Source organism: Leishmania braziliensis, chromosome 11, assembly GCF_000002845.2.
Source record: "Leishmania braziliensis MHOM/BR/75/M2904 complete genome, chromosome 11".
In the NCBI taxonomy this organism is placed as follows: Eukaryota; Euglenozoa; class Kinetoplastea; order Trypanosomatida; family Trypanosomatidae; genus Leishmania; species Leishmania braziliensis.
Genome location: NC_009303.2, coordinates 179,514 through 205,503, shown reverse-complemented (window position 1 = coordinate 205,503; position 25,990 = coordinate 179,514). Strand labels below are relative to the sequence as shown.

General features: G+C 56.6%; 5 protein-coding genes across 5 annotated transcripts; all 5 read right to left on the bottom strand.

The window, feature by feature from the left end:
* Positions 1–2,598: 2,598 nt before the first annotated feature.
* On the bottom strand, positions 2,599–4,530 carry LBRM_11_0430 (conserved hypothetical protein; the record flags this gene model as incomplete). Its single annotated transcript, XM_001562927.1, has 1 exon — positions 2,599–4,530. One exon carries the CDS (start codon positions 4,528–4,530, stop codon positions 2,599–2,601), a length of 1,932 nt encoding a protein of 643 aa, XP_001562977.1.
* Positions 4,531–6,534: 2,004 nt separating this feature from the next.
* Positions 6,535–12,369, bottom strand: LBRM_11_0420 (hypothetical protein, unknown function; the record flags this gene model as incomplete). Its single annotated transcript, XM_001562926.2, has 1 exon — positions 6,535–12,369. The coding sequence occupies one exon, from the start codon at positions 12,367–12,369 to the stop codon at positions 6,535–6,537; it is 5,835 nt and encodes a 1,944-aa protein (XP_001562976.1).
* Positions 12,370–14,378: 2,009 nt separating this feature from the next.
* On the bottom strand, positions 14,379–15,995 carry LBRM_11_0410 (putative aminopeptidase; the record flags this gene model as incomplete). Its single annotated transcript, XM_001562925.1, has 1 exon — positions 14,379–15,995. The coding sequence occupies one exon, from the start codon at positions 15,993–15,995 to the stop codon at positions 14,379–14,381; it is 1,617 nt and encodes a 538-aa protein (XP_001562975.1).
* Positions 15,996–17,855: 1,860 nt separating this feature from the next.
* Positions 17,856–18,434, bottom strand: LBRM_11_0400 (putative aminopeptidase; the record flags this gene model as incomplete). Its single annotated transcript, XM_001562924.1, has 1 exon — positions 17,856–18,434. One exon carries the CDS (start codon positions 18,432–18,434, stop codon positions 17,856–17,858), a length of 579 nt encoding a protein of 192 aa, XP_001562974.1.
* A 4,190-nt stretch (positions 18,435–22,624) lies between these two features.
* On the bottom strand, positions 22,625–25,990 carry LBRM_11_0390 (conserved hypothetical protein; the record flags this gene model as incomplete). Its single annotated transcript, XM_003722914.1, has 1 exon — positions 22,625–25,990. One exon carries the CDS (start codon positions 25,988–25,990, stop codon positions 22,625–22,627), a length of 3,366 nt encoding a protein of 1,121 aa, XP_003722962.1.

Below are 25,990 nucleotides of genomic sequence, written 5' to 3'. Positions count from 1 at the left end.
ATGGCTCAGCCTGTGCCAGGCTTCTTCTGTTAGTCGGTCACTGGGTCACGGACAAGTCCGCAACCGCACGCACACAGCCACGCCTCACCCGCGTCACTGCCGCACTGCCGCTAGATCCCGCCCGTTTCAGGCGCACCACACGCCGTCGAGTCGGCCCATGCGCCTAACGGGCTCTTCCTGCCACCCCTCCCCCGCCCCCCGCCCCGTCCTCGGATGAGTGTTGTGCGATCGGTGCCAGACGGAGTTGACCGGTCTGCACGCCTCGATCCAAGTCGGTCGCGTCCAGTGTCCTGCTCGGGAGCGGAGGCTGTGGCGTCAGCAGTGCGGGTAACGGGGGTGTTCCGGGTGCATGCCGGGCGGGCGCGAGGCGGAATCCGGCCACCCCTGGGTCACTCGCGAAGAGAATAAAGCAAACGATAACGCGTAGGTGCGAGGATAGGGATATGGAGGGAAAATATTTAAAGGGTGGACTAAGAGCGTACTCGCATACTATACCCCCCCCCACCCTTTCTTCTCGGCTTACAGTTATAATACTTACTTTGGTCTGTCGCATCATTTGCTGTGCCTCCAAAACGCAGAGCCTCCTTTCATTCTTTTCCCAGCGTCGCATCTTCATGATCCTCGATGCTCATTCTGTCCAGAAGCGCACGCACGCTGGTGGGCGGGCAGAGGGGCACCACGTCGCCAGCACAAGCCGGAGCTCCGAGGAAAAAGGGAGGAGAATAGGCGAAATTAAAGCCTCATAAAGGAAACGACGCTACGGTATGAGAGAAGACAAAATAAAGAAGGGAGGAGTTTTTTGGCTTCTTAGTTGCCAAGTGCAGGGGTATTTAGGGCGATGTGAAAGGGGTGGAGAGGGAGATGAGTGTGAATAAGAGAGAGAGAGAGTTGCACCAATCTTTCGTTGCCTTCACTCCCCCTCCTCCTCCTCTGCACAACGCGTTTTCTGTTGCTCAATGGTGTGGGTTTGCCTGAGTTCAACTTGGCGAGGCGTCTGCTATGATTATGGTTCAACCGGGACTCCCTTTACAACGATGCGGTGGCTTTGTTCTTTGATGGCTTCCGTTGCTTCTTCAGGATCTACGGGACTATGTTGGGGAGACGAGCAAAAAAAGAAAAAAGAAAAACTAAAACAACTAAAGCCGAGGACTCGGCAAGGCAGGGGCACCCAAACTTGCCGAACATGCGCTCTTGCCTCACCCACAGCACGTGCAATCCCACGTCCGTACAGAATGCACGGACGCGCCACCGATGCGCATGGAAAACAAACGCGAGTTCACCACTGGGAGTCATGTGTGGCTCGTGCAGTTTAAGGAAAGACACATGAAGAGAAGTGAAGCAACGGCAAAAGCTTACACGGAGAGAGAAAAGGCCACGCGAAACACTGTGCACAATAGCGAGAAGGGAAACATGCCCCATCCGCGCCAGCACTAAAGAACTCTGATAGCCGCTAATTAAAAACATAGCGCAACAAGCAAAAACATCCTGGCACACCTGCTCACGCCCGCTCGTACGGTGATATTGAGTTGTGCGCAGACAACATGGAAGCGACGCCGGTAACGACCACAAGAAGACGAGAAAAGAAACAGTAGTGCTCCAAGAGAGAAAAAAAAAGAAAGAAAACAGACGGGGTGCCGGATCAGCACAAAGACGAAGATCGACTACGTCTCTCTTACTCCTGTGATCACGTAGTCCAGTGATGTGGTTCCGCTTGATGCTTGGGAGAGAAGAGAATGAGGAACGCACGGTAGCAAACCTATATATATATATACATATATGAAGGGAAAACAGTGAAAATTCGCGCGAGAAGAATCGAGGCAGCGAGAGAATGAGTGCAAGTGCAATAAAGAAAAACAGATGCAACCGTACTCGAAAGCGAACACAGAGTCAGCGCGCTTCGTCACTTGTGACCGCACATCCACTCACACTTACTCGGCCACTCCTACCTCACGGAGTATGTGGGTGGAGGGGATTCTGCCCACAAGACGGAAGACACAGGGCTTGGAGAAAAGATGAGAAGAAATATATACACACGAATTCATCCCCACCAGAGAGAGAGAGAGCGATGGGAAAAGGGAAAATCATGGGAAAGCGGAGGGAGTCAGAAAACAGTCGTGAGATTCGAAGCAACTGACTAACCTGTAGAGCAAAGGGAACGATGCGGATAAGTACATACGTATACGTATACATACATACATATCCTGGCCAAGAAAGCAGCAAAGAGCTGAAACCCTCGCACGCAAACGTGTGTGTGTGTGTGTATGAGAGAGCAAAGCAGCAATAAAAACATGAGCACCAACGCACAACACTACGAATACACAAATATGAAGCGGAGACACACACACACACACACACACACAATTGAAAGGGCAAAGAAGGAGCCGAGAGAAACCCGAAAACAAAAGAGACGAAGTGCATTTCACAGCCGTGTGCACGATGGGCAGACACTCAGGAGAGTGGAGAAGCACACGAACACAAAAAGGGAGGAAGCTGGGCAAGAGTCTACGAGTGCGAGAAGCACGCGTGGGTACATGTGTAAAGGTGTATGTGAAGGCTCCTGTCGCTACGCCCACTACAGCCCGTCAGTGGTCTTCCCTGCTAAGCGCCGCGGGGTTTGTTCTCAGTATCAAGGGCCACATCCGATTCACACACCACCTCCTCAGCCACCGCAGCCCTCTGTTTTTCAACATCGGCGACCTCGCCGTGCAGACGAGCGCGCGCCACCAGGACACGCCGGCAGTACGAGCGGTAGCGCAAGTGCACTATTACGTCTGTTATGAAGGCGCTCGTCGCGAGCCCGAGCATCACGAGCAGCGGCATCATTACGCAGTGCTTGCCGAAACAGCGCCTGCTGCCCTGCTTCTCCGCCTGCACCGTGTACCACTCGCCGTACAGGAAACGGTTAAGCAGCACGCTAGCGACCATGGTGGCACTGAAGCAGAAGTGGTAGTGCTTCGCAGGGTCCTTTGCGAAGATCGTGCGCGCTACCAGAATTTGAGAGGCAGCGCAGAAGCCATTACCGAGCGCGGCAATCACGTACGGCAGCGGGAGCGCGGCAGCCGGCAGCGTCAAGAACATAATGATGCTAGTAATGATGGTTGAGGTAGGGAAGAACAGCGCAATCGTGATCGGCACGCGGTCCTCCGCCTTGCGCTTCTGAGACCATACCTCGAAGAAAGACATCATCAGGCGGCCCACCGCGCTGCCCACGCCGTTCAGCACTGTGAGCAAAGCAGTAAGGGACGTCACCGGCGCGCTGCCCTGCAGAGCACCCAAGATAAAGGTCGCATTGTAGATGATCACAAACTCGGCACCGAAGACACACAGCAGCGTCCACCACAGAGCCCACAGCTCAAGGGTGCAGAGATTCTGCAGGAACGTGCCCTGGTACTGCGGTGCAAGGTAGTCCACATCCGTCTCTGTGGGGACGTGAGCCGCCCGCTGCCCATCGTCTTCGAGGGTCTCCTCAGTCAAAGTCAAGGCAGCCTTCTGCGCGGAGGCGTCAGCATCAGCGTCAGTGCAGAACGGTTCTCTGTCTGGCGAATGGCAGCCATTCGCGTGGCTCTCGCACGTCTCGTCGTTGTCGCTCACATTCCTGCTCTTTCGGCATGTAAGCTGTCGTCTCAGGCATGCGGGCAGCGGGACGGCGATCAGCATGTACAACCCAACCAGCACAGCTGTTCCACTCGCGAAGCCAAGCTTGTAAGTCCTGCTCAAGCTTAGGTACGCAACGAGCGCGGACGTCGTTGGCAGGTAGACGATGAAGAGCACCAATATGATGAAGCCCAGGATGAAGCGCCACATTGGTGGGGCCTGCTTGAGGTACCGTGTCTTCGTCGCGAGGAGGCGTTCCTTCGCCTCCTCGCTCAGATGGCTCTCCTGGTACCCGGTCAGGTGGTACGCCGGCAGGCGCATCACGAGGGCGCAGGTTGTATTCGTGAGAAAGGCGAAGACAGCTAGGAAGAACAAGTAATCCGAGACCTTCTCGTGAAAGAATCCGGCGAAGAAGGAGCCAACAATCGCGGAGCCGAGGCCAGGAAATGTCTTCAGCAGCGCGATCACGGGGCCTCGGTTTGATGGGAAGTATGACAGCACCGTCATGCAGCAGACAATGTCTGTCAGGGACATGCCCACGCTCTGGAAAGCGTTGAAGACGCAAAGCCGAACAGTGCTGCCCTCAATCAGGCCCTCAAAACACAGCGCAGTCAGGACAGCACCAAGTGGGTACGAAATCATGGACAAGATCGCCACCGGAAGGGGGCCAAAGTAGTCGTACAGTGCACCGAATGGAAGCATGAAGAAGCCGAACACAAGGCCGACTGTCGTCACGGAGGCCAAGTCACGCTGTGAGAGGTTGTAGCGCTCCTGCATCCTTGGTAACACGAGAGTAAAGGCATAGCCAAAGGAACCGCAGATAGTACCAAAGGAGCCGACGAGAAGAAGAGCGAAGCGGTGCAGATCGCTGATGCGCCCCTGAGAGCCACTCGCCAGCAGCTGCATGTGCGGTTTCGTGTTTGGATGATCTGCCATTTTTCTTTCATGAAAAAGTGTGTCTGGTGCGAAGCGAAGAGGTGGAGAAGGGACAGGGGCGGAGGTACTGTGAGAGGGAAAGAAAGGGTACGCTAGACTCGCAGGCGTAGAGGCACTTCGGGGACCTTTGCGTAATGCTCTAGGAGACAGCACTGCTTGCTGAATGCGTGAGAAGTTCACGTCTCGCCCTTCTGCTCCGAAATACTTCGCTATTGCGTTGGCAGCTAAAGCCGTGGGTAGTGTGTATGAAAGGAACCGGGCGGGGGGCGGGGGGAGTTGTTGAGTGTGAGAGCCATGGGGATAATCTGCTCGCTCCGCTTCTCAGACAAACAACAAGGAGAAGAGAGGGGAGGGAGGGGGGAGGGCTTAGAGAAGCCAGAGGAAGTGCTGCGTGTGTCTGGTAGCCGGTTTTTTTTTTGTGTGTGTGTGTATGTGTGTTTGGCTGAAGAGAGAAAAGAGGGGAAATGGCGGAAGAGGCGTTGATGGCGCTGAAACGGAAAACAAAAGCGAAAAAAAAAAAACAGGGAAAGAGGGGAGGGATTAGAGAAAAATAAAGATCCTACGCAACGAGGCACAGAGGCAAACAAAGCGGTTGAGTAGCCCCTTGTTGCTTCCTGGCATCATGTCTTTGGTCCCCGATGACTTCGGCCTTCAAACTCACTGAATACGAGCAAGACAGGCGTTGTAGTGCGTGGCAGAGGAGGAAAACAGTGGCTCTCACCACGTCTTCGTCTCTGCACTCGCCTGAGTCCATGTACATGGCCATCCTCCGAGTAAGTGAGGTACAGCCGGGAAAGGTGGAATGTCGAGGAGAGAGAGAGAGACCGAGGTGCAACAAAACGAAGGGGTCTGCGGACGGCGTCGGTGCACATGTGTGTGTGTGTGTGTGTGTGGGTGTGGGTGCGTGTGCTTCCCAAGACTGCTGAAGCCGAGATAAAAAAAAACATGCGTAGAGTTCTCTCGACCTCTCGCCATTATGCGCACGTCAGAAGTGACGTGGCAGAGTCCTCGCCGTTTGATGTAGTCGTATAGAGGAGAAGGTAGGGAAACCCCATGACCAACGCCACGCTTGAAGAGGAGTGGAAACGGAGAGGCAACATATAACACATACCCACACACACACACACACGTTCACCGCTCCCCCCCCCCTCCCTCTCCTTCTCCCACGTAAGCACTCACACATACATGCACATGTGGAGGTTGTGATGTACGTGTAGCTGATTAGTGGAAGCGCAGGATAAAGCGAAGAGAGAAAGTGGGAGAATGCGGAAAGGTACAAAGAAAAAAACCGAAGCAAAGGGGTGGAAGGAGAGAGAAAGAGAGAGAGAGGCGGGAGACATCAGTAAGAGCGCTGTCTTCGTTGACAGCGCGATCCTCCCCACACTCACTCACCGATGTCATCCGACAGTACTGAGACCCGTGTCGGCTTACATCGTTGTAAAGCAAACCGAAAAAAATAAACGAAAATGCCGAGCCAACAAGTCGACGTTATTGGCGCAGTGCGAGACAATCTCCCTCGCACACAAATTGCGCTCTGCGAGGAGGCAGTTAGAGCTGTGGGGACTTTTTTTCCGGTCTTCTCGCTTGTTGGCTGGGGCCGCTGCTATTCTGGCGGCAATCGGTGAACTTCGTGGCGACTGTGAAAGAGAGAGGACGGGGAGGGGAACTGGAGAACGGAGAGAAGGGGTCGCGCACTGCTTCAACTTTGAACAAAGGAACGCACAAAGCCATAAGCGCTTTCTTCGCTTCTGCGTCACATCGCGTTTCTCTGCCACGACTCTTTCACAAGTCCGTGTCACATGCACAGCCACGTCCACCATCACTGGCGCACAGAGCCTCCCCATGCGAGTCTGCCTGCGTCTCCTACGCAGCTAATCACTGTCTCTCTTCTTGCTGGCCCCTGCACGTGCATTTAGCTCCGCGGGAGTATCCAACGAAGGAGAGAAAAGCGATAATGGTGTTGAGGAGTGTGTGGGTTGGAGAGGGAGGGGAGGGGGGCACAGCTCATGCCTGCACACCGGCTTGCTGAAGCGCTGCTTTCACTCGAGCCCACGCCTCACGTGCATTTAGGGTGTGAAGCCCTCCACTCGTCACTGCGCACTCGCCGCGCGGGAGTGGAGGCATAGCAGCGTCGAGCTGGCGGATAACAGCCGGCAACAGTACGAGCCCCAGTGGACTGTAGGTCAGCCACGCTGCCGTCGTGAGCGTCTCCGCATGCGCAGCGCTAGGTTGTCTCAGCGGTAAGGCGACTGGAGCTGCCAAAACGTGCCTGTCGCCTCCCACGACATCGGACGCGCCGTAGTCGCCGATAGGCTCCATGCCATTCACTACCAGCACGGGCACCTTTAGAATTCGATTAAGAGGTTGAAGGACGTGCTCATACAGTGCGCTGAGCTGCCCAGCTAGCCATGCGTACGACCCATACAAAGGTGGAAAAGGCGCGCACGGTGACGGCGGTGCTGAATCAGACGACACCATAGCGCAGCTCGCCGTCGCTGCTACGCTCTCGTGCGTGGTGCAAGTCGCGCACCACATACGCCAGATGGCTTGCAAGCACTCGTGCACCGCATATCCGAGGACCAGGCACACAACGCCCCGCAGCGACGCCGTCAGGGAGGTGTACACGCGTAGGTCGACCGCCGGTGTCAGCCCAGAAGAGGTGGTAGCGGGGAGAACGACGTCCAGCCGTGGGTGGTTCACTGCTGCACCACCAGTAGGAAAGAGTGTGCCAGTTTCCGAGGGGACAGTCACGTCACACTCGGAGATGGTTGGGAGGTTGATAGCCTGCCACAGGCGCTGCAGGGCACGATAGGCAGAGCTCACGGGCAGCAGCAGCAGTGTACGACGCACAGATGCCCCTCCTGCCGTCTCCTTGGCGTCTCTTACGAGGACTGAGGAGGAAGCAGATGTCACTGCTGAAGGATCGCTTGCTGGAACTGGACCATCACCACCAGACACATCAGCAGGGCCTAGCGCTACTCCAGGCATCCGTGCGTGTACGTGCTGGAGTACATCCCAGAGGGCATCGACCACCACACTGAGCAGAAGCACTGACCTCGTCATCCTGGACTTACCACCACCCGTCTCCCCAGAAAAAGTCGTAGTGGAAGGTTCGAGCGAAAACCTCATAGCACTGCTGCGTCCCTGGACCTCCTCTGCCCAGCGCACATGCAGCTCCCCCAAGCTCTCCAGTGGTGGTGGTGGCAGCGGCGGTGCTCGTCTCCCGCTATGTGATCTGAGTGGTAGAGAACGCGTCGCCACGCTGTCTACGCGATGCAGCTTAGACGGCTGCGAACTCCCCGCCACGACACCGGCCGAGCTCGACAGCACAGCAAGTTCCGTGACGCTCAGGTCAGTGTCGCCCATCCCGTGCAGCTCACGCGACCGCTTCACGCCATCAGTGGCTTGAGACTTGAATGCGCCCACCGCAGCTGTGACGGAGCTGGAGGACGAAGGCTTGGATGAGAGCTGCAGGCGCAGGCGAATCGAGGCCGCAGGGGCGGTGACAGTGCTGGCAGGGCCTGCGGCTGGGGAAGACAGAGGTGGAAAATCTACGGCGCTGCATGGCTGCTGTAGGAGCGCGACCACAGCTGGCGCAGAAGCCGCAGAAGTGCTTGACGTTGTCGGACATTGCCGCATTGATGAGACGGAAGCATCTTCACTCAGCGCACCACTGGAGGCCTCTGCAGGAGCCGCGCTAGAAGATGGTCTGGACGGCATCAGTGATGCGGCGAGTGGTGGCGGCAGACCAGCAAGCGAGGCCAACTCCACACACTCCACAAGACTGGCGACTCGAGCGGCGAATTCCTCCTTGAAAGATGGTACTGTCTTGTCCCCAACGTCCTTCGCAATACCGCGGTAGCCCGCTGCACCAGCGGCTCTCCGAGAGCTTGCAGCTGTCCCCTCGGTGTCTGGCGGGGCAGGTATCGTGGAGTTGAGCGCCGCCGTGCGGTGCGAGCTGCTGTCGGTCTTAGTCATGTTCGCATCGTAGCTCTTACCGTAGCTCAGCTGCCATAGAAAGTGAAGTTGCCGGAGTATCACGCGAGGGTGCCGCAGCGCCACTGCCGCGCTCAGCGCAAGTGTGTCCTGGGTGGCTGGGGTCACGTGCCCACGCCCTTGCAGGGTCGCTGTTGCTACGAAAGCGGGTGCGGCTCGGCAGGTGGCCGACGCCCTCCTCGCTGGGTCCCGTTCACCCGTCAGCGATCCCGGCCCACACAGTGGTGGTGAAGACTGTCGGCATGGTGGGCTGTGTTCGCTGTCAGCCACGGCAGCAGCAGCAGCGGCTGCGGCGCATTCCTCCTGATATAGATCCTCCAGTGTGCTCCGAAACAGCGTTGGCATGGTAAACGGCGCCAATGACGTCCTCATCGCCGGTGAAGACACGCCAACAGTCTCTGCCGCTGTTCCCCCGGTGTTTGCCAAAGTGAGAAAAGGAGAGAAAGGTATGGCTGGCAAACAAGGCGGAGACATCAAGACGCTGCGTACGTACTGGGCCGTTGCACTCTCACCCAGACTGAGCACTGTCACGAGTGCCAACCACAGACGTGCAGCCGCCGTCACCAACGAGTACTTATCATGAGCTACATCCCTTTGTGAATCCTGCGTATTGTTCGTCGTGACGACGACAGACGGTAGTGTCACCGGGGCAAGCCACCTGCAAACGTAGCTGAGCAGTGTCGTGTCCGACTCAACGATGTCTTCCAGAAGGGCCTGCAGCGAGGATACCGAGACGCCGCATCCATCTTGCACCGCCTTGAAGCAAGAAGCGTCGGCTGCGCCGGCAGTGGCAGACGGACACTGGCGCATGCCCTCCGTGAGGGAGGCCGATTTCACGCCCATAACTGACTCCGCACGGTCACCGCTGTCTCCACGGCGTTGTTGTGCTGACTTGTGCAGCTGCCCAGCACTGCAACGCGCGTGGCGCGCCTGCAGGGACTGCACGGTGCTCCTTGCCTTCTCCACCATGGCAATGGCACCTACACGGCGCAGCTCCGCTAGAAACACCATTGCTGCTACGTCCATGAGTGCAGCGTAGGTGGCGGTACTCGCTGTCGCCGAGGATGACGCAGCAGAGGCTTCTATAACAAAAGGCGAGAGCGGCGTGCGCGCCACCACAGCAGCAGCAGACGCGGGGACAGACGCCACCTTGGGTTGTGGGGCCGCCTCATCCTCGGCGATGAGCTCTCTTGCCTCGCACTTATCGGTGCTATGCGAACCGCCTGCTGTTGCACGGGTGGCAGCAGCAGCAGCAGCAGCAGCAAAGCTGGGCTTGGCGTGCTGGTCGTCGCTGGTGATGGGAGCCGCTGCTTTGGTGGTAGTTACGGCCGTCGACAGCGAATGATGTAGACGTTTCGGATGCCGCAGGTGTGCCTTTCCATAGCGTAGCTCGAGATATGCCTTCCAGGCGGACAGGGTGAGAAGGCGTGGTGCAAAGGTGTCATGACTACCGGCAACAAGCTCCCCTTGTCCGAGTTGTTGATGTGACTGACAGACCGCCGAACCAGTCGGCGCCGCTGCTGCAGTGACACCTGTGCACACACCAGCCAACGGATAGCACAAGTACTCGTGCAAGTTCTCCTCAAAGTGGAGAAGAAAAGCCCTTGCAGATGTGTGCGGACACCACAGCAGCTCATCGAGCATTGTGAAGACCCGATGATCCGCCAAGGCGATGCACGATAGTGCAGGAGAGGCTTCGGGCAGCTGCAGACGAGGAAGCGGGTCGGGCCGGCAGTGCACCGAGAATGAAGGCGGCAACGAGGACACTGGTAGCGGAGTGGTCTGAGGGTCTCTCGAAGACACCAATGCCGTCTGCTCATCCTTGGGGCAAAGCTCACTGCCACCGTCGCCGACAGCGAGCGAGGATTCCAGAGATGGCACTGCAATAATGTGGGCGAGCCATGATGATCTAAGCGATGTGTCCACGAGCCACGCATGCGCTGCGAGAAGAGGAGGCAGACGCCCTAGAGGAGACCGCGGTGTCGGCGCGTGTGCTGCACTCTGGCTGGAACAACATAATGGAGACACCTTCGGCCCCTTCAAAGACCTTCCAGACGACTGCGCTGAGCAACACGATGGTGTCAATTCAATGAGGCTCTTGTCGACTCGCTCGCTCTCGCCAGTCGTCGCGAAGCCCAGTGCCTGCAGCACAGCTAGCGCGTTCTGTGCTGCCTCGCTGCCTGGTGGGGCATCTAAAACAACAGGGGCGAGACGGCGCCAGCGACGCAAGCGCGACTGCATGCATACCCCAGTGTTCTCGCCTGCCTCCAAGGCTGGTGAGACAGGCACGCTGACATCCAGAGCGCAGCCTTTTGCCCCGATCATCAGCCCCTGCGCTTCGTCATCTTCACTCATGACGTCCTCGTCGCTGAGTGGCATTAGCGGCCTCCTAGCCACTCCCACCTCCACATTGCTGACGGCGGTGCTACACGAAGGACCCGCGATGATTGGTGTGGCATCGGTAGCTGCTCCTGGAGGGATAGCACTGCCGCTGCTGCTGCTGCGGGAAAGCTGTAAGGCTAGTCTCTTATTGACTCCCATATCACTATTGTCACCATCAGTTGCGTTCGCTGAGCTCATCGCCGGCGTGTCAACAGCCTGGGGCTGTGGCGGCAACTTCATCAGAAGGGCTCCAAGATTGCCGGGTGCACTCGTCAGCCCCCCTAGAGTTTTCTTCACCTGCGTTTCTTCGCTCTCCAGAGATGGACTGGGCAAAGGGGCAACAGCAGCAGTATTGGCGATGGTGAGACCGACCTGCTGCACGTCAGCGGGGTTTGTTGTTGTCGCCCCAACGACAAGCCGCAGTACACGTCGAGAGCGGGAAGGAGCTGTTCCATCAGCAGCCGACGTCAACAGCGGTCCGGGCACGGTAGCCAATGATGGTGCCGTCACAGCTTTATCGTTAACGTCCTTAACCTGTGGTATGGGCGCCTCTTGGTTGCTGTTGAGGCTACTAACGTTGTTCGCGACGACAGTGTGAACTGCACCAGCAATTGACTGCTGCGCCAGGTCAGGCACCGCGGTAGAAGTTTCTTTTGCTTCTCGTGCTCCCTCGGCCGGGTTAATCAAACTGCGCGCTGTTGCCGCAGCGGCGCTCACATGCGCAAGGCGCAGCGCCTCCTCACACTCTCGTCGCCACTGCATTTCCTCCGAACTATCCCGCCATGCTGGCAGCGCCAGTGTTGCCCACTCTATCATGAGAGCACTGAGATCACCATAAGGAGACTTGGCCACGACCAGTCCGGACGGAAGCGCCGCCGCACGCTGCCAGAGCCAGTGATGGACAAGAGGTAAACCGCCCTTCTCAAAGCGAGTGTGGTGATAGCAAGAGGCTATACAGCGTAGAGAGCTGCAAGCGGCCGGTGCAGAAACAGCAAAAACAGGCGACGGCGCTACGCTAGGCGCTCCCAGAAAAGGTGTGGCAGACAATACAGAGGAATGCAGCGGCGGGGCCAGCGAAGAAGCGCCTCGCCGCCGCTCTTGTCGAATAACTTCCAAGGTGAGAAGCTGAAGAATAAGTCGTGTGCGAGGATGAGTGGGAGTCGCAGCAGTAGTGTTGACGTCTGCGGATGGCGCTGTCGTTGTCGATGACGCAATCGACTCCCACAGCTGATCCAGGTGACTGCACATCCACGCAGCGGCACCATCCTCGAGCTTTGACTCGTTGGAGAGGTACGATGAGGTTGACGATGGCCCCGGCACGCGTGGCTGTAGCTGCTGGAGAGCACGAAGAATATGTACGATGTGGTTCCCCGTTTCCATCTCTGTCGTCTGCCGCTGTGGCAGAGATGGTGGCAACCCTGCAGCGCCATCTAGTAGGCTGGAGCGCGCTTGGCTCGCCATGATCAGACGGTCGTCCATCAAGTGCACGCGATCAACACGTAGAGCAACGCCACCTGCTAACGGAAAACACGAAGCGCGGCTACGGGAAGAAGTGTGAGACCAGCTCAGGGCTGGGATGAAGAAAGCCCCGTCTTAATCCCAGCCCTGAGCTAATTAAAAGAGTAAAAAGGGAAACAGAGATTCGCAAGCCAAACACCCAAGCCTGCAAAGTCCCACTCCTGCGTTTACCGCCGTGCTACATGTGTGGGCGTGAAGCAACAGCACCCGTGGCGTGAGTAGCGGGGTGTGTATGCGAGTGGATCTGTGTGTGTGTATGTGTGTGCCTGTGATGACGCAGCAAATCCCGTACGGAGCCAGCGTTCTGAGTCCCGCTCCCGTCCTCCTGTGGCGGCAGCACGGGGCAACACCACCTCCCCGCAAAGACGCAGCAAAATGCTAAAAAAAAAAAGAGGGGAAAAAGCGGGAAGAAGAAGCAAAGCCGAACAGCCACAGCGCCTGACCCTCTTTACGTCTCTCTACGGCCGTGTTTTAGAGGCGTGGGCGCGCACGTGGCTCCTGCGGCTTGGTGCATGGGGAGCCGAACGAGGGAAGGTGCCGAAGAAACAAGAGCAGAACACAGGCAAGAGAGGAGAGAGTGTTTTCCATCATACACCTGTGTGACAGCACGTTGTCATTGTCGAGGCCTCGTTGTGCGGGTGGGCATCAAGGCGTCTTGAAAAAGTGGTGGGTGTAAAGGATGAGGCAGAACCAGAGAAGAGAGAGGTGCGGAAGGGGAGGGAGGGAGGGAGGGAGGGGGGGAGGACAGCGACCAGGAAAAGGAGGCGCCAAGAAACACGGTGCGGCAGACTACAGGAGAAGGCAAGTGACAGAGGTGAGCCAGCTGCTGTTGCGGTTGCCTGTCGGTCTCACCTCTCCATATCCCATTCTCCAGCGGCCTCCTATCACTCAGCGGCACACGTGGCCCTACGTCAAACCTCCGCCCTTTGCTCGGCACAGTGCACCTCGGCGCAGAGCAACTCCATCCTCCGCTTCCTCTTTCTCCTTTCCCTCTCCTACAGGGCACACACACACACACAGTAGGTGCCCACTGTAAGCCTCTCTGAAACCATACGGTACGCGCGTGGGCGTGACTATGAAGCGAATCCTGCGAAAGAAAGCGGGAACGGTCCGTCTGCCCGCAACTACGCGGCACTGACCTCTTTACTGGTCGGCGTAAATCGTTCGTTTCCGTTAGTTCCACCACACCGCTTAAGGCGCAACAAGGGAGCCGAAAGGGAGAAAAGAAAATAAAAAAAAGAAGGAACGCACAGGCAGAGAAAGGGCGGGTGGGTGGGTGGGTGGGTGGGCGGGTGGAAACGAACAGGTAACCCCACCAGCCTTCTTATTTTTCGTCTTTGGGTCGCACGTCTACGCGCACACAACCAAACAAAGCACACAGCCCCCTCTCCCGCCACAGCCCTCCTCGGCGGCTTGTCGCTTGGCCTTTGCCAGCTGTGCTATGCCCACGTGGAGGCAAAGAAAAAAAAAAATAATAATAAAAAGGCAAGGAGGTGATGAAGGGTGGACTCCACGCATAACGACAACGATGACGATGCAAGAAAACAGAGACACCAAAAGACAACGTGCGTCGTTCAGCCCCCCGGGTGTGTGCGTCGGTGTACCGCTCGATGCGATTGAGCGGTACACCGACCTTTACAGGAGAGACACACATTCTGAAAAAAAAAAAAAAGAAAAAGAAAAGGAAAAAGCGTAAGCGCTAGACAGCCCCACACGCCACCCCTGCTCACGAACTATGGATGAGAACGAGCTATACGAGCACAACTGCATTATGCATGGTGGAGCGTACGATCAAGGGCATGAAAGGCGCACGAGTGACGGGATGGCACACGCCGCTGAACCAAGGTCGAAGAGCCGGAACGTTCTCCCCTCCGCACGACAATCGCCTCTTTGTTTCGTTGTTCTTGTGCTCTCACACTACGCTACTCTGTTTCTCCCTGTCTGGCATCTCGCTAGTACTTGCGCAGGTACTCGGCCACGAGAGTCACACCGTAGCCAGTGGCACCAGCAGTGTTCGAGCTGGGGTAGGCCATATCAACGTGCACAAAAGGGCCCTTGAAGCGCTCGTGGAGATGTTTCTCTACAAAGTAGCCGCCGCAGCTCGAGCCGGCGCTCGACTTCGAGTTTTCGATGTTTCGCATATCTGCGCAAGGGCTTCGGTACACCTCCTCATGGTACTCGGGGCAGTAGAGCACTGGGTAGCACACGTCGCCGGACTGCAGGCCTGCATTTACCATGTCCTGTTCTGCCTTAGCATCGCTGACGTAGATGCCGGCGTGCTTCGAGCCCGTCGCCACACCCTGCGCACCCGTCAGCGTCGCCATGTTGATCACTTCATCCGGAACGAAGTCCTGCTCCCCCGTTGCGTAGTACACGCCGTCGCCCAGAACCATGCGGCCCTCTGCATCAGTGTTCATCACCTCCACTGACTTACCGGACTTCATGATCACCACATCGTCGTTGCGATATGACTTGGGACCGATCGCGTTTTCGGCTATGCATAGCGTCACACTGATGTTGGCGATGTGGTTGTAGTGGCTCGTCTGCACCTTCATGCTGCGCACCACAGCGATGAAGGCACAGAACACACCAGCGGAGCCACCCATATCCATCTTCATGTTCGTCATGTGCGCGGCTGGCTTCAGAGCAAGACCGCCGCAGTCGTACACGATACCCTTGCCAACCATCGCAATATTCTTGGCACAGGTAGCGGCGTGCGGGTTCCTGTAGCGCAGCGTCACGAGATGTGGCGGGTACTGAGCACACTTGCCGACTGCATAGATGCCACCGTAGCCCTTCTCGCGCAGCTCCTCGCCTTTGATTACGGTGATGTCCGCACCGAGCTCAGCGGCGTACGCCGCAGCGATCTCAGCGTACACGACAGTATCCAGCATGCACGGCGGCGTGTCTACCAGGCGCTGGCACAGCTGCACTGATGTGCAGATCGCCTCCAGCTCCGCAGCGCACACGGACTTCCCCTGCACGCTCTCGTTTGTGAACGCGACGCGTGACGACATCACAACGTTCACTGTTGTCGTCTGCTTCATATAGGCCTTCGCCGCCTGCCCAGACTTCGCTGTGTATGAGTGCGGCACAGCGCGCGCTACAGCGTTCGCGATGGCCGCCTCTGCGCCAGCAGGCGCGCGCACGTACACGTCCAGCGTCTCACCCTCGTCGACGGTCCCGCAGGCGGCAACAACAGCCTCCGAGAGGCTGTCCGCGCGGTACGGGCAGTTCGTGCGCGACGCAGTTGCCGGCAGCGCAGTCACCGTCACCTCCGTGTAGCCCTCGCGCCCCGCAACCACCGCAAGCGTCTTCACCGTCGCGCCATCCTTCACGCGCCTCAGCGCCTCCGCGACAGCTGGGCAGTAGAACCGCAGGGACTCCACAGACTTGTCCCTCAGCTGCCCCAGCGCGCCCACCAGCAGCACGTGCGCCGCAACACACGACACCTTCGAGATGTCCGTGAACATCACGTTCGACTTGAACTTCGCGCACGTTTGGACGTACGCCGACACCGCCGACTCCTCCACCGCCGACTCCGAGCGCAGGCGCTTCATCTCGGACATGTCTGGCGTAGATGCAGGGAGAAAGCCTGAGAGAGAGGTGGAAGAGAGAGTGAGTGCGCAGAGGATCACACCGAAAACCAGCGGCGAGGGCGCGGAGAAGCGTGGCCTACAGAGAAGAGAAATGGATTCGATGAATGGTAAGTAAGTAATGCGGGTCACACAAAGACACAGAGGTGAGTCCACACACAAAAAAAAAAAAACGAAACAAAGAAGGCAAGATAACCGATAAGAAATAAAAGAGAAACAGATGAAAATGCGGCTGGAGAAGAGAGGGAAAGCGTGATGGGCGGACAACTTCGAAGAGCTAAATCGAGAATGTGCGTAGGGTGTTTTGCGCGCTCGCGTGAGAAGCTGGGCATCATCGGCGATGTTCGATGGAAGGAAAGGGAGAGGAACGAAGGGGATGGTAAAAGGAAAAGCGGAAAAGAAGGCAACACGAAGAAAATGTAGAAAGATAAGCGCACATGGTCGCATAATCGTTCGAGCAGTGATGACATGAAGGACACGGTCCGTGTAAGATACACAAGCGTAGCGACTCAGAGAGAGAGAGAGACACACATAAAGTAGGCGTACCTCTCAGTGGCAAGTAGCTTCTAAGCGCATGAGAACGTACTTGGAAACAGCGAGGTGCCTATCGAGGTGAAAGCGCGGAAAGGAGAGGATAGGAGAGACCAAGCGTCCCTCCACTCCTTTCTCCTCTGCACCAATCTCCTCCCCTACGCTGTCCATTCCCTCCACCACCCCTTTGGCTTTGGCTGTAAAACCGATACTGGCGTGCCACCGTGGAAACCGCATTGCGAGATGAGCTCTCGTGCGTGTACAAAACGATCCAGTCGGACCTTTTCTCGCTTTGCCTTGTGGGAAGAAGACGATGTTTGGTGCCTCCGCCTTTTCCGCCCTCCTCTCCCCACCCACCACGCACTGTCGACACCGCCTATACAACCGCGTTGAAGACAGTGCGTGAAGAGAGGAAAGAGAGGGAGGTGAAGAAGCTGGAGCTGCCATTTGCAAACGCCTTCCCGTCCCGCTCTGACCTTCCCTCCACCCCCTGCCTTGCTCTAGATCCGCAGCACTGCCGGTGCCAGCGAAAAAGAGAAGATGCCTCACAGACTACAGCGAAGACGCAACACAAGCCCAACACAAGGAGTGGCGTACGCATGTCTGTGTGTGTGTGTGTGTGCACGCAAGACCACTCAAACAAGAAAGGGGAGAAGACGCACGCAGAAGTGCTCCCATCACCAACTCTCTTGATGGCGCACGCGCACATGCACAAATAGCGCCGAAGGACGAAACAGGAGGCGCTGAAACAGAGGGGAGAGGGAGGGAAAGCGAAATCAGTCACGCAGAAAGGCACCGTCGACAACAACAAAGCCCTTTTTCAATCCCCTTCTCTCACATCCACTGCATCCTCAGCAGCCTCACACCGCGTCAGTTGATAAGACCACCGCTGTTCCTTAACGTTGGAGACGTGTATCACCTCTGCTGCCTAACCTCGGCGTTAAAGCTGGGCATTCATATGCATAGGGAGGGGAGAGAAAAAAAAAAAAAAACAGAAGCTACGATCGGAAACCGCAGGCACACTGCGTCGATGCAGCTTGGTGAGGAAGAAGAAAGAAATGAGAGACAAGGAGAGAAGTGAATGGGGAAACGACAGAAGAGTTCCCATGTGCGCTACAGCAGCGCAACACATTTCAGAATAAGACCGGAAGCCCTCAGCACCTGCGCACTCAGACCAACACACAGACAGGCCGGCCATCTCGCACGAATATATATATATATGTATGAGTATATGTATATAGGGGCTAGAGGATACGAAAATATGGCAGAAAATCAAACGTGAAAGAGAGAGACTAGCACTGGTCAGCCAGCGAAAACCTCATCACGACTAAGAAGCGAAACGAGGAAAAAGAGAAACTCGCACAGATGAAAACGCGTCACACAGGCAACCCTGTTCGAATGAGAGAGTGCGCGCGCTACAGCGTTCGCGATGGCCGCCTCTGCGCCAGCAGGCGCGCGCACGTACACGTCCAGCGTCTCACCCTCGTCGACGGTCCCGCAGGCGGCAACAACAGCCTCCGAGAGGCTGTCCGCGCGGTACGGGCAGCTCGTGCGCGACGCAGTTGCCGGCAGCGCAGTCACCGTCACCTCCGTGTAGCCCTCGCGCCCCGCAACCACCGCAAGCGTCTTCACCGTCGCGCCATCCTTCACGCGCCTCAGCGCCTCCGCGACAGCTGGGCAGTAGAACCGCAGGGACTCCACAGACTTGTCCCTCAGCTGCCCCAGCGCGCCCACCAGCAGCACGTGCGCCGCAACACACGACACCTTCGAGATGTCCGTGAACATCACGTTCGACTTGAACTTCGCGCACGTTTGGACGTACGCCGACACCGCCGACTCCTCCACCGCCGACTCCGAGCGCAGGCGCTTCATCTCGGACATGTCTGGCGTAGATGCAGGGAGAAAGCCCGAGAGAGAGGTGGAAGAGAGAGTGAGTGCGCAGAGGATCACACCGAAAACCAGCGGCGAGGGCGCGGAGAAGCCGTTGAGGAGTTCAACAGGGAAAAGGAAAGACAGGGCAATGCAATACTCGTCGACAGACCACCATGAGTAGAATAGGGGTTGTTAACAGCGCGCGAATCGGTGTGTTGCTACGCAGCGATAGGCCCCCGACGTGCCCGCGAGAAATGCGTGACGTATCGCTTTGCATTCTGCTGGCAGAGAGACACTTGAATTTGTGAAGGCACACACATACGTGCAAAGATAACCATTCACGTGCTGCGAATCTAACAGAATCTACAGGTAAAGGGGAAAAGTGGCGTGAGAGTCGGCCAGTGAGGCGCTGGGAGGAAAAAAGCGAGAGTAAGGAAGGATGGAAAAAGATGACGAGCAATCAGAAGAGCTGCACCACATCCGTCGCGCTGCCTAGAGTAGGAATGAAGTGGAAGTTCGAATGACTCACGCGTACATGCGTGCATCAGACGGTGTCTGTTTCGCCTAACACACCTTACAGGTGACCACCAACCTCTCCTCTGCAGAGAACAAAGGATGGCGGAGGCAACCCGACGCGACGACAAGCTCGCCCTTTAAACCGAAGAAAGGTGTCAAGCGTCGTTCTCCGAAACGAAGTGGGTGTGCAGGTGAGCGCCCACGCGGCTCGACGCATGAAACGCAGATATAGAAAAGGAAGAGAGACACAACTGAAAGGGTCAAGGTTTGAGTTGGGCCGGCCACCGGCGCCACTGCCTTTCCACTCCACTTTCCTTACCTTTCTTGGTGAAGCTCTCTCGTGTCGTGTGTTTGTGCGTTGCCGTGCTCTTATCAACAGAGGCTTGCCTACATGGCACACTCAACACCTCTCTCCCCTCTCCGCTTGCCCGCCTACCAGTCGGGGAGAAGGGAAGGAGGGAAACGATGGGGGGGCGTCATTCAAAAATGAGCAACAACAAAGGCGAAACAGAGGAAGGATATGCGGCAGGGAGAAAAGGAAAAACAAAAAAATCAGCGAGGAAAGAGGGCGACACATATGGAACACACACACACATGCGCGCGTGCACGGGAAGAAAGAAAAGGGTCGAGCCTTCATTCGCGAGACGACACCGCAAAGTTGAGTGCAAAGGTCAAGGAGAGGGAGGAGTTCGGGGAGAGAGCGAGAAAGAGATGAGAGCAAAACAAGAGAGAGCAGGGAGGATGAGGAAGATGGAATTCACAGACAGACGTGGTGCCCTGCCCATCATGTCGCTTCATTTTTTTCGTTGTTGTTGTGTTCGTGCTCATGGGTTCGAAAAGGGTAGATGTGAATCGGAGGAGGTTCGGGAAAGGATAAAGGGTAGGAGCAGGATGCCTACATAGGTCTACTCGTAGGAGGGGAAAGAGAAATCGAGAGAGGGCTAGGATGAACAATGGGGAAAAGCCATAAGGAAGAGGTGCTTCAACGCGCACACACAGAGCCACAGAGCAATGGAAAAAAAAATCAGCCAAAGGGGACTGAGATGAAAGGAGTAAGTACACACATATGCATATTCATTTACATATATATACATATATATACATTTATATAAACACACACACACGCACACATGCATGCATACGGGCATACAGACGGGCATGTACAAGCGTGAAGCCTCAAAAAATGGGAAGGAAGAGAACTTCCGCGCTACATGGGAGGACGACAAAGAGAGCACATGTGCTGTGGACTAAGGCTTTAGTGAACAGCCACAAAGTGTGTGTGTGTGTGTGCGTGTAAGGCAAAGAGAGAGGGAGGGAGAGAGAGAGACAAAGCGAAGCCGTCATTTGCACTCCCTCCTCACTTTTTTTTTTCTGCTGTCCGTTTCGTTTGCATTTGATAGCAAAAAAAAAAAAAAAAAAAAAAACGAGAGCAACACAACACAACACACACGACTAACACGGCAGCTCTGGACACCTCGCAACACATGCATAAACGTTGAGTGATCGCTGTGCTGTCAGAGAACGCGCGCGCGCGAGAGAGAGAGAGAGAGAGTGACAGGCAGTCAAGGAAAACAAACAAAAAAAAAGATTTAACATGAATGACATCACCAACAACATCATAGAAGAAAAATGTGAGAAACGGCAATCGACTTCTTCTCTCGCCCTCCCACTAAGACGTCTACACACACACACACACGCACACGCACACACATCAAAGATAAATCGGCTAGGCGCGTTTCCTCTGGCGGCATGGGCAGCGACACTTGGCACTCTGCGACTCAGATGAGGAAACAGAAGACTCAAAGGGGCAAAAAAAATCGATGGAGCAAAGCTGAAAAGCAGAGAGCAAGCAACAACGACAAGAGAAAGGAGAGCGCAGCCACGTAAGCGAAGATACGCAGTGACATAAATAACCGAAAAGAGGGGAAGCAAATGTAGCGGGGAAGAGTGGGAAAATAGAGGAGGATGCAGTGGTCACGCTGATGGGCGTCGTGCTTGTGTCGCCCCTCTTCCCCTCGCCCTGATAGCGTATGCTGAGAAGGTGATCGGGCAAGAGGATGTGCACCAGCAAAGAGGCGCACAAGCACACAAGAAAAGGACAACACGGGGTGGGATAGAAGAGAAACAAAAAAAAAAGAGACGCAAAGTGCGCCTGTCACGACAACACACACACACACACTTTATTGCGCTTTCCTTCGGTGCAACGGTGCAAAACAAAGATGAAGAATCTGGGCGTAGGGGAGCAGCCGAAGTGAACACCTCACACGCCTGGGCATGCACAAAACACATCTGCACATCTGCATGCATGCATCTAGGAATTCATATACATGCTCACGTACTTCAAAACACGCAGAACCGTGTGACGATGAGTTCGATGTAGAAAGCCGCTCGCGCAGAGAGGAAAAGACTCACACAGCCGAACGCGATCAACAGCATGCTGACAACGCACTGGCGCACTCGCGCATGACCGGAAGGAAGCGTAGCATAAGAAAGGAGAAAGACAGACGTGCACCGAGAAGCATCCAGAGGGGGAGGAGGAGAGGTGCTCTTACACCTCCCCCTCCCCGGTATTCAGCTGCAACGAATAAAAGCGAAATACATAAGAAGAGAAACAGAACAATGTCACATGCACACACCAGCTCGAAGCAGAATCAGCCTCGGTATTGAGTCCTATACCGATACTCACATGGTGAAGGGGAAATTTGGAAATATCAAAAACAAAGAGAGCAAGAGAGCAGAAGAGGCAACAAGGACGTAAGAGAGGGGGGGGGATGGTGACAGGGGATCGAAGAGAAAATGATGAGCACAACAATAACGAAATCACGCAAGGTTGAAATGAAGGAGGAGAAAAATAGGGGACTCGAGAGGGAGAGAGAGAGAGGTGCGAAAGAGGGGGTCAGAACTGGCAAAGGAAAATAAAAAAAATTTCACAATTACCTTCGACGAGAGGGGAAAAGGGGGGGACGACATCTGCAGTGAGATGGGTAAAGGGTAAACAGAGGGGAAATGCCTGCAGGTGAACGATGAAGGACTCGCACAGGCACTATGGCTACCCCACTTGCAGCACAAGGAATCACCCCGCAGTGGGTGCCCAAAAAGCGGCAAAAGCACAGAGCAGGCGAGAGACGGAGAGAAAAAAAAAGCATCGAGACAGGAATCAAACGGAGAACGTCAAGCACACATTAGATACCCACTGATCTGAAACGCCACTGAGAAAGAGGGGAAGTCAGGCGCGTGCGCCTCGCCCCCTCCTCCTCCCGTCGCTCTCTCTCTCTCTCCGGGCCTTCCCCCTTTCTCGACCGATTCCCTTCTTCTCCCACCCCGCTTACGTGGGGGGAGGGGGGAGGGGAAGAGGGGGGGAGGAACTGAAACAGAGGTGGAATGAGAGAGAGAGGCGAGTAGAGGAGAAGGAGGGGAATGCAAGGCAGCACATAACACTTACGAGCATCAAACCGCAAAAAAAAAAAAATCCTCCGCGAGTAGGCGCCGACGCAGACACTCAGAAAGGGAGGGAGGGAGGGGTGGGGAAGAAGAAACACACGAGAGACTATGAGAGAGCGAGAGCGATAGACATCTCTCACCTAAAAGGGAAAAAAAAGGGAAAGATACAAGAGGAGCAGCGAAGGTAAACATGGCATACGCAGCCCCCGTGTATCGGTGTGCGCGCTGCCTACCCGCCTTCGCTACTTTGTGAAGGGCGGTGGAAAGAAGTGCGGATCCGCATAAATCACCTGCCCACAGCTCCCACTAGTGCTGCCCCCACCCCTATAGTTCCCATTCGCCAAGCCTGACATCATGTGCGGTGGCATCATCATCATGTGACCCTCGTTGGTCAGTAAAACTGGAGACCCTCCATGCAGCGGCCGCCCATCCCCACCAACATTGGTGAGGAAAACGGTACCACCAGCCGTAGAGGCGCCGCTACCGGCCATGAGCATACCGTTCATACTCGCGCTGGAGTGGCCGCTGTGCACCGACGACGGCCCTTGCAGACGGACACGATGGCGATCCACAGCCGCGATCGGTACGAGCTCATCGAAGCAGCGCGGTGCATTGTTTTCAGCAACCAGCCCGCGGTCCACTGAGCGAGAGAGCTCCACAACGAGCGGCATGCAAGGCAGCCCATCGGTCTGGAAGTGCCTCGTCTGCTGCGGCAGGCGCCTAACACCTTCGCAGTACTCCTTCATGCGCACGTACTGGTCAATGTCGGCCGCGTACCAGAAGCCAAACCGGTCCATCAGCACGCGGCACCGCAGCTTGTAGATCAACTCCCACACGTTGTTGGTCCTCACATGAGCAATGAAGGAGGTCTCTGAGCGGGTTTCGAAGCTCTGCGCAAGGCCAGCGTTACGCCCGCACGTCGCCTCGATCACGCGGTTCAGTAAGCCGACGCGGTCACGCAGCTCGCACGGGAACATTTGAATAAAGATGGGCAGCACAGGTGCGTTCTCCAGCGTGGACGTGTCGCCTCTGAACGCACAAGAGAACACCTCCGCTGTATTCTGGCTCTTTCCACTGTCCAGCGATCTCCGGCTTCCGTCCAGGTTGCGCTCTAGGTTGCTGCTCATAGACTGTGCCGACCAACTCGACCCGCCCAAGGACTGCAGAACTGTGCTGTTGCTGGCTGACCCGGGCCCTGTCACGATGTGTGCCGTCGGCGCGGGAGGAGAGTTCTCGTGGTACGGGTAATAATGCAAAACGTTCAGCATGGCGCCGTGAACGTTGATCTGTTTACGCAATGTATCGGTGTTGGTCGAAGACACCACCGACCGGATACCAGGGCACGTCGGCCCAGCTGCCTTGCTGCCAAGAGAGGCGGCTTCAATGCTCGTCACGTGCGGTAGATTCGCTGCAGCAGTCTTGCCCACGGGTGACGACGTCCTGGCGTGCAGGGAAGCCAAGGCAGCCTGCTCGGACACTGCCGGCATACCCACGTTAGGCTGTTGTGAGGCAAGGTACCCCGTATACTCCTGCAGGGGCAGCAGCTGCGATTGTGAGTTGTTCGCTGGAGAAGAAGGTGGCAAGGTCACGTAGTGTGAACTCGGCGCCGGTCTCTCTGGTGCAGAAGTCTGCGCCATGCTGACGGCGCAGGAGTAGCCGGAGACACCGGAAGGGGACGACGCGTTCACCTGAGACGATGCCGCTGTATGCGGAAACCCGGCGAAAGCTGCCGGTGCAGCTACGTAGAACAGGGTGACGCCTCCAACACCGCCACCAGCAGACATTGTTGTAGAGGTTAATGGCTGCATCGATGGGGATTGTACGGCACCACTGCCGTGAGCGGATGGGCAGAGAGGAGCAGAGGCCCCCTCGCTGGTAGGGGGAGTCTGAGCCGGCACCTGCATTGCGTAAAGGTGCTGTTGCTGCTGCTGTTGTTGCGCTTGTGTGGAATTACCTGTAAACGAGTTTTCGCTGAACGAAGGAAGCAACATAATCATCTGCGCTGGGCCACCCGACGGCGGAGTGCTGCTCCTTGTGTAGTAGCCGTTGGCGGCACTGAAGGATTGCGCTGGTGATGTCGTGTAAGTGCCGCTGCTAGAGAAGGCCTGGCCTATGACCGTCGCCGCCCCTGATGTAGCCCCGACAGAGTACTGAAGCGAGCTCGACTGCGAATGCACGCTTGCTTGAAGCTGCTGCTGATACTGATGCTGGCTGCTGCTGAGAGCGGCCAGGTCTTCGGCGCTGGCAACTCGAGCATTGCTAGTCCACATCTGCGTCGGCAACGGAGACGGGGTAAAACCAAGTCGCTGCTGCTGCTGCTGATGCACGCGCTGAATCGGCTGCTGTTGCTGCTGTGGGTGGAGGACCATCCCCTGAGATGGTATCAGCGGAGTCTGTAGGTTCCCCGAAGATGCCTGGGACTGAGCGTGCATGCTGGCGTCTGAGATGTTGCTCCCTATAGGCGTGTCACGCGCAGTGACAGCACCGGCGGTGTTGGCCGCCACACACACACAATACTCATTGGGATAGGTCATGGCAGTGCTGAGTGGTTCAAATGTGCTCAAAGGCGGTGGTGCCGGTCGCGCCGGCTCGCTCAGTGATGCCGCCACCTCATATTCGGTAAATGGACGGACAACGACCGGCGTCCCCAGCACCGCTTGAGACCCTGATGCCGCCAACAGGCCGCCAAAGCTGCCTGACCTCACTTCCAGAGAAGCCGACTGCTGCAGGCATTGCTGCGGAGGACTTCCAGACATGTCGCACGACATGCCTAGCACCTCCGGTTCGCCGTTCCCGTCACCATCGTGGTCACTGGTGCCTTCGCACAACTGCTCGACAAACGCTACCTGTCCATTCATCGCATGGGTGTAGTCGTCGTCGCAGGCGAAGGAAGGAGCCGCCGTCGGCAGGTAGAGGGAGGTGTACCCGCTGATGTGCTCCTCTGCGGCGGGTGGCGATGGCGACAGTGGCGAGGAAGGTCTTGACGAGAGCGACGTGGAGAAAAACGAAGTGCCCCCGTGTACGTGTGTCTGACGCGATGCCCGAGACCGGCCATCACCGCAAGCCCTCCCATGGTTGCTGGTGGAGGAAACAACACGACTCAGGTTTTCCCCATCTGCCTGATTCGCTGACGACGCATTCAACGGCATCGCGAAGCTGCTACGGGCGTCCACAAGGGGAAAGTCAGTGGCAGGAGCGTTGTTCGTGTCAAGCGCGTGGACAGTGGACGACGCGGTGTACTGACTCACTGTGTTGAATTGATTGGAGAGGCCCTGGGAGATGCATGGCGGGGGACGCTGCTGCAACAGCAGCGAGAAGGGCTGTGGAGTCCCACCGTCGGCACAACCTGAAAAGAAGGCAGAAACGTCCATGCTGGTGATGAAGGGGATCGGGCTTGACTGTACAGGAGTCGGCAGGCTGATGAAGGCCTTTGACGGTGCCTGTTGCTGCTGCTGCTGCTGTCGCTTCCGATGGTGCTGCTCTTTGGCATCCCTTTGCGACGGCAGCAGCTGCTCCCCCATAGTCTCTCCGAGGACATCTGAAGAAATGAACGGGGTCCACGGCAACACAGTCGCATCGACGTCGCTGCTGTTAAGCATGTCGCCCAT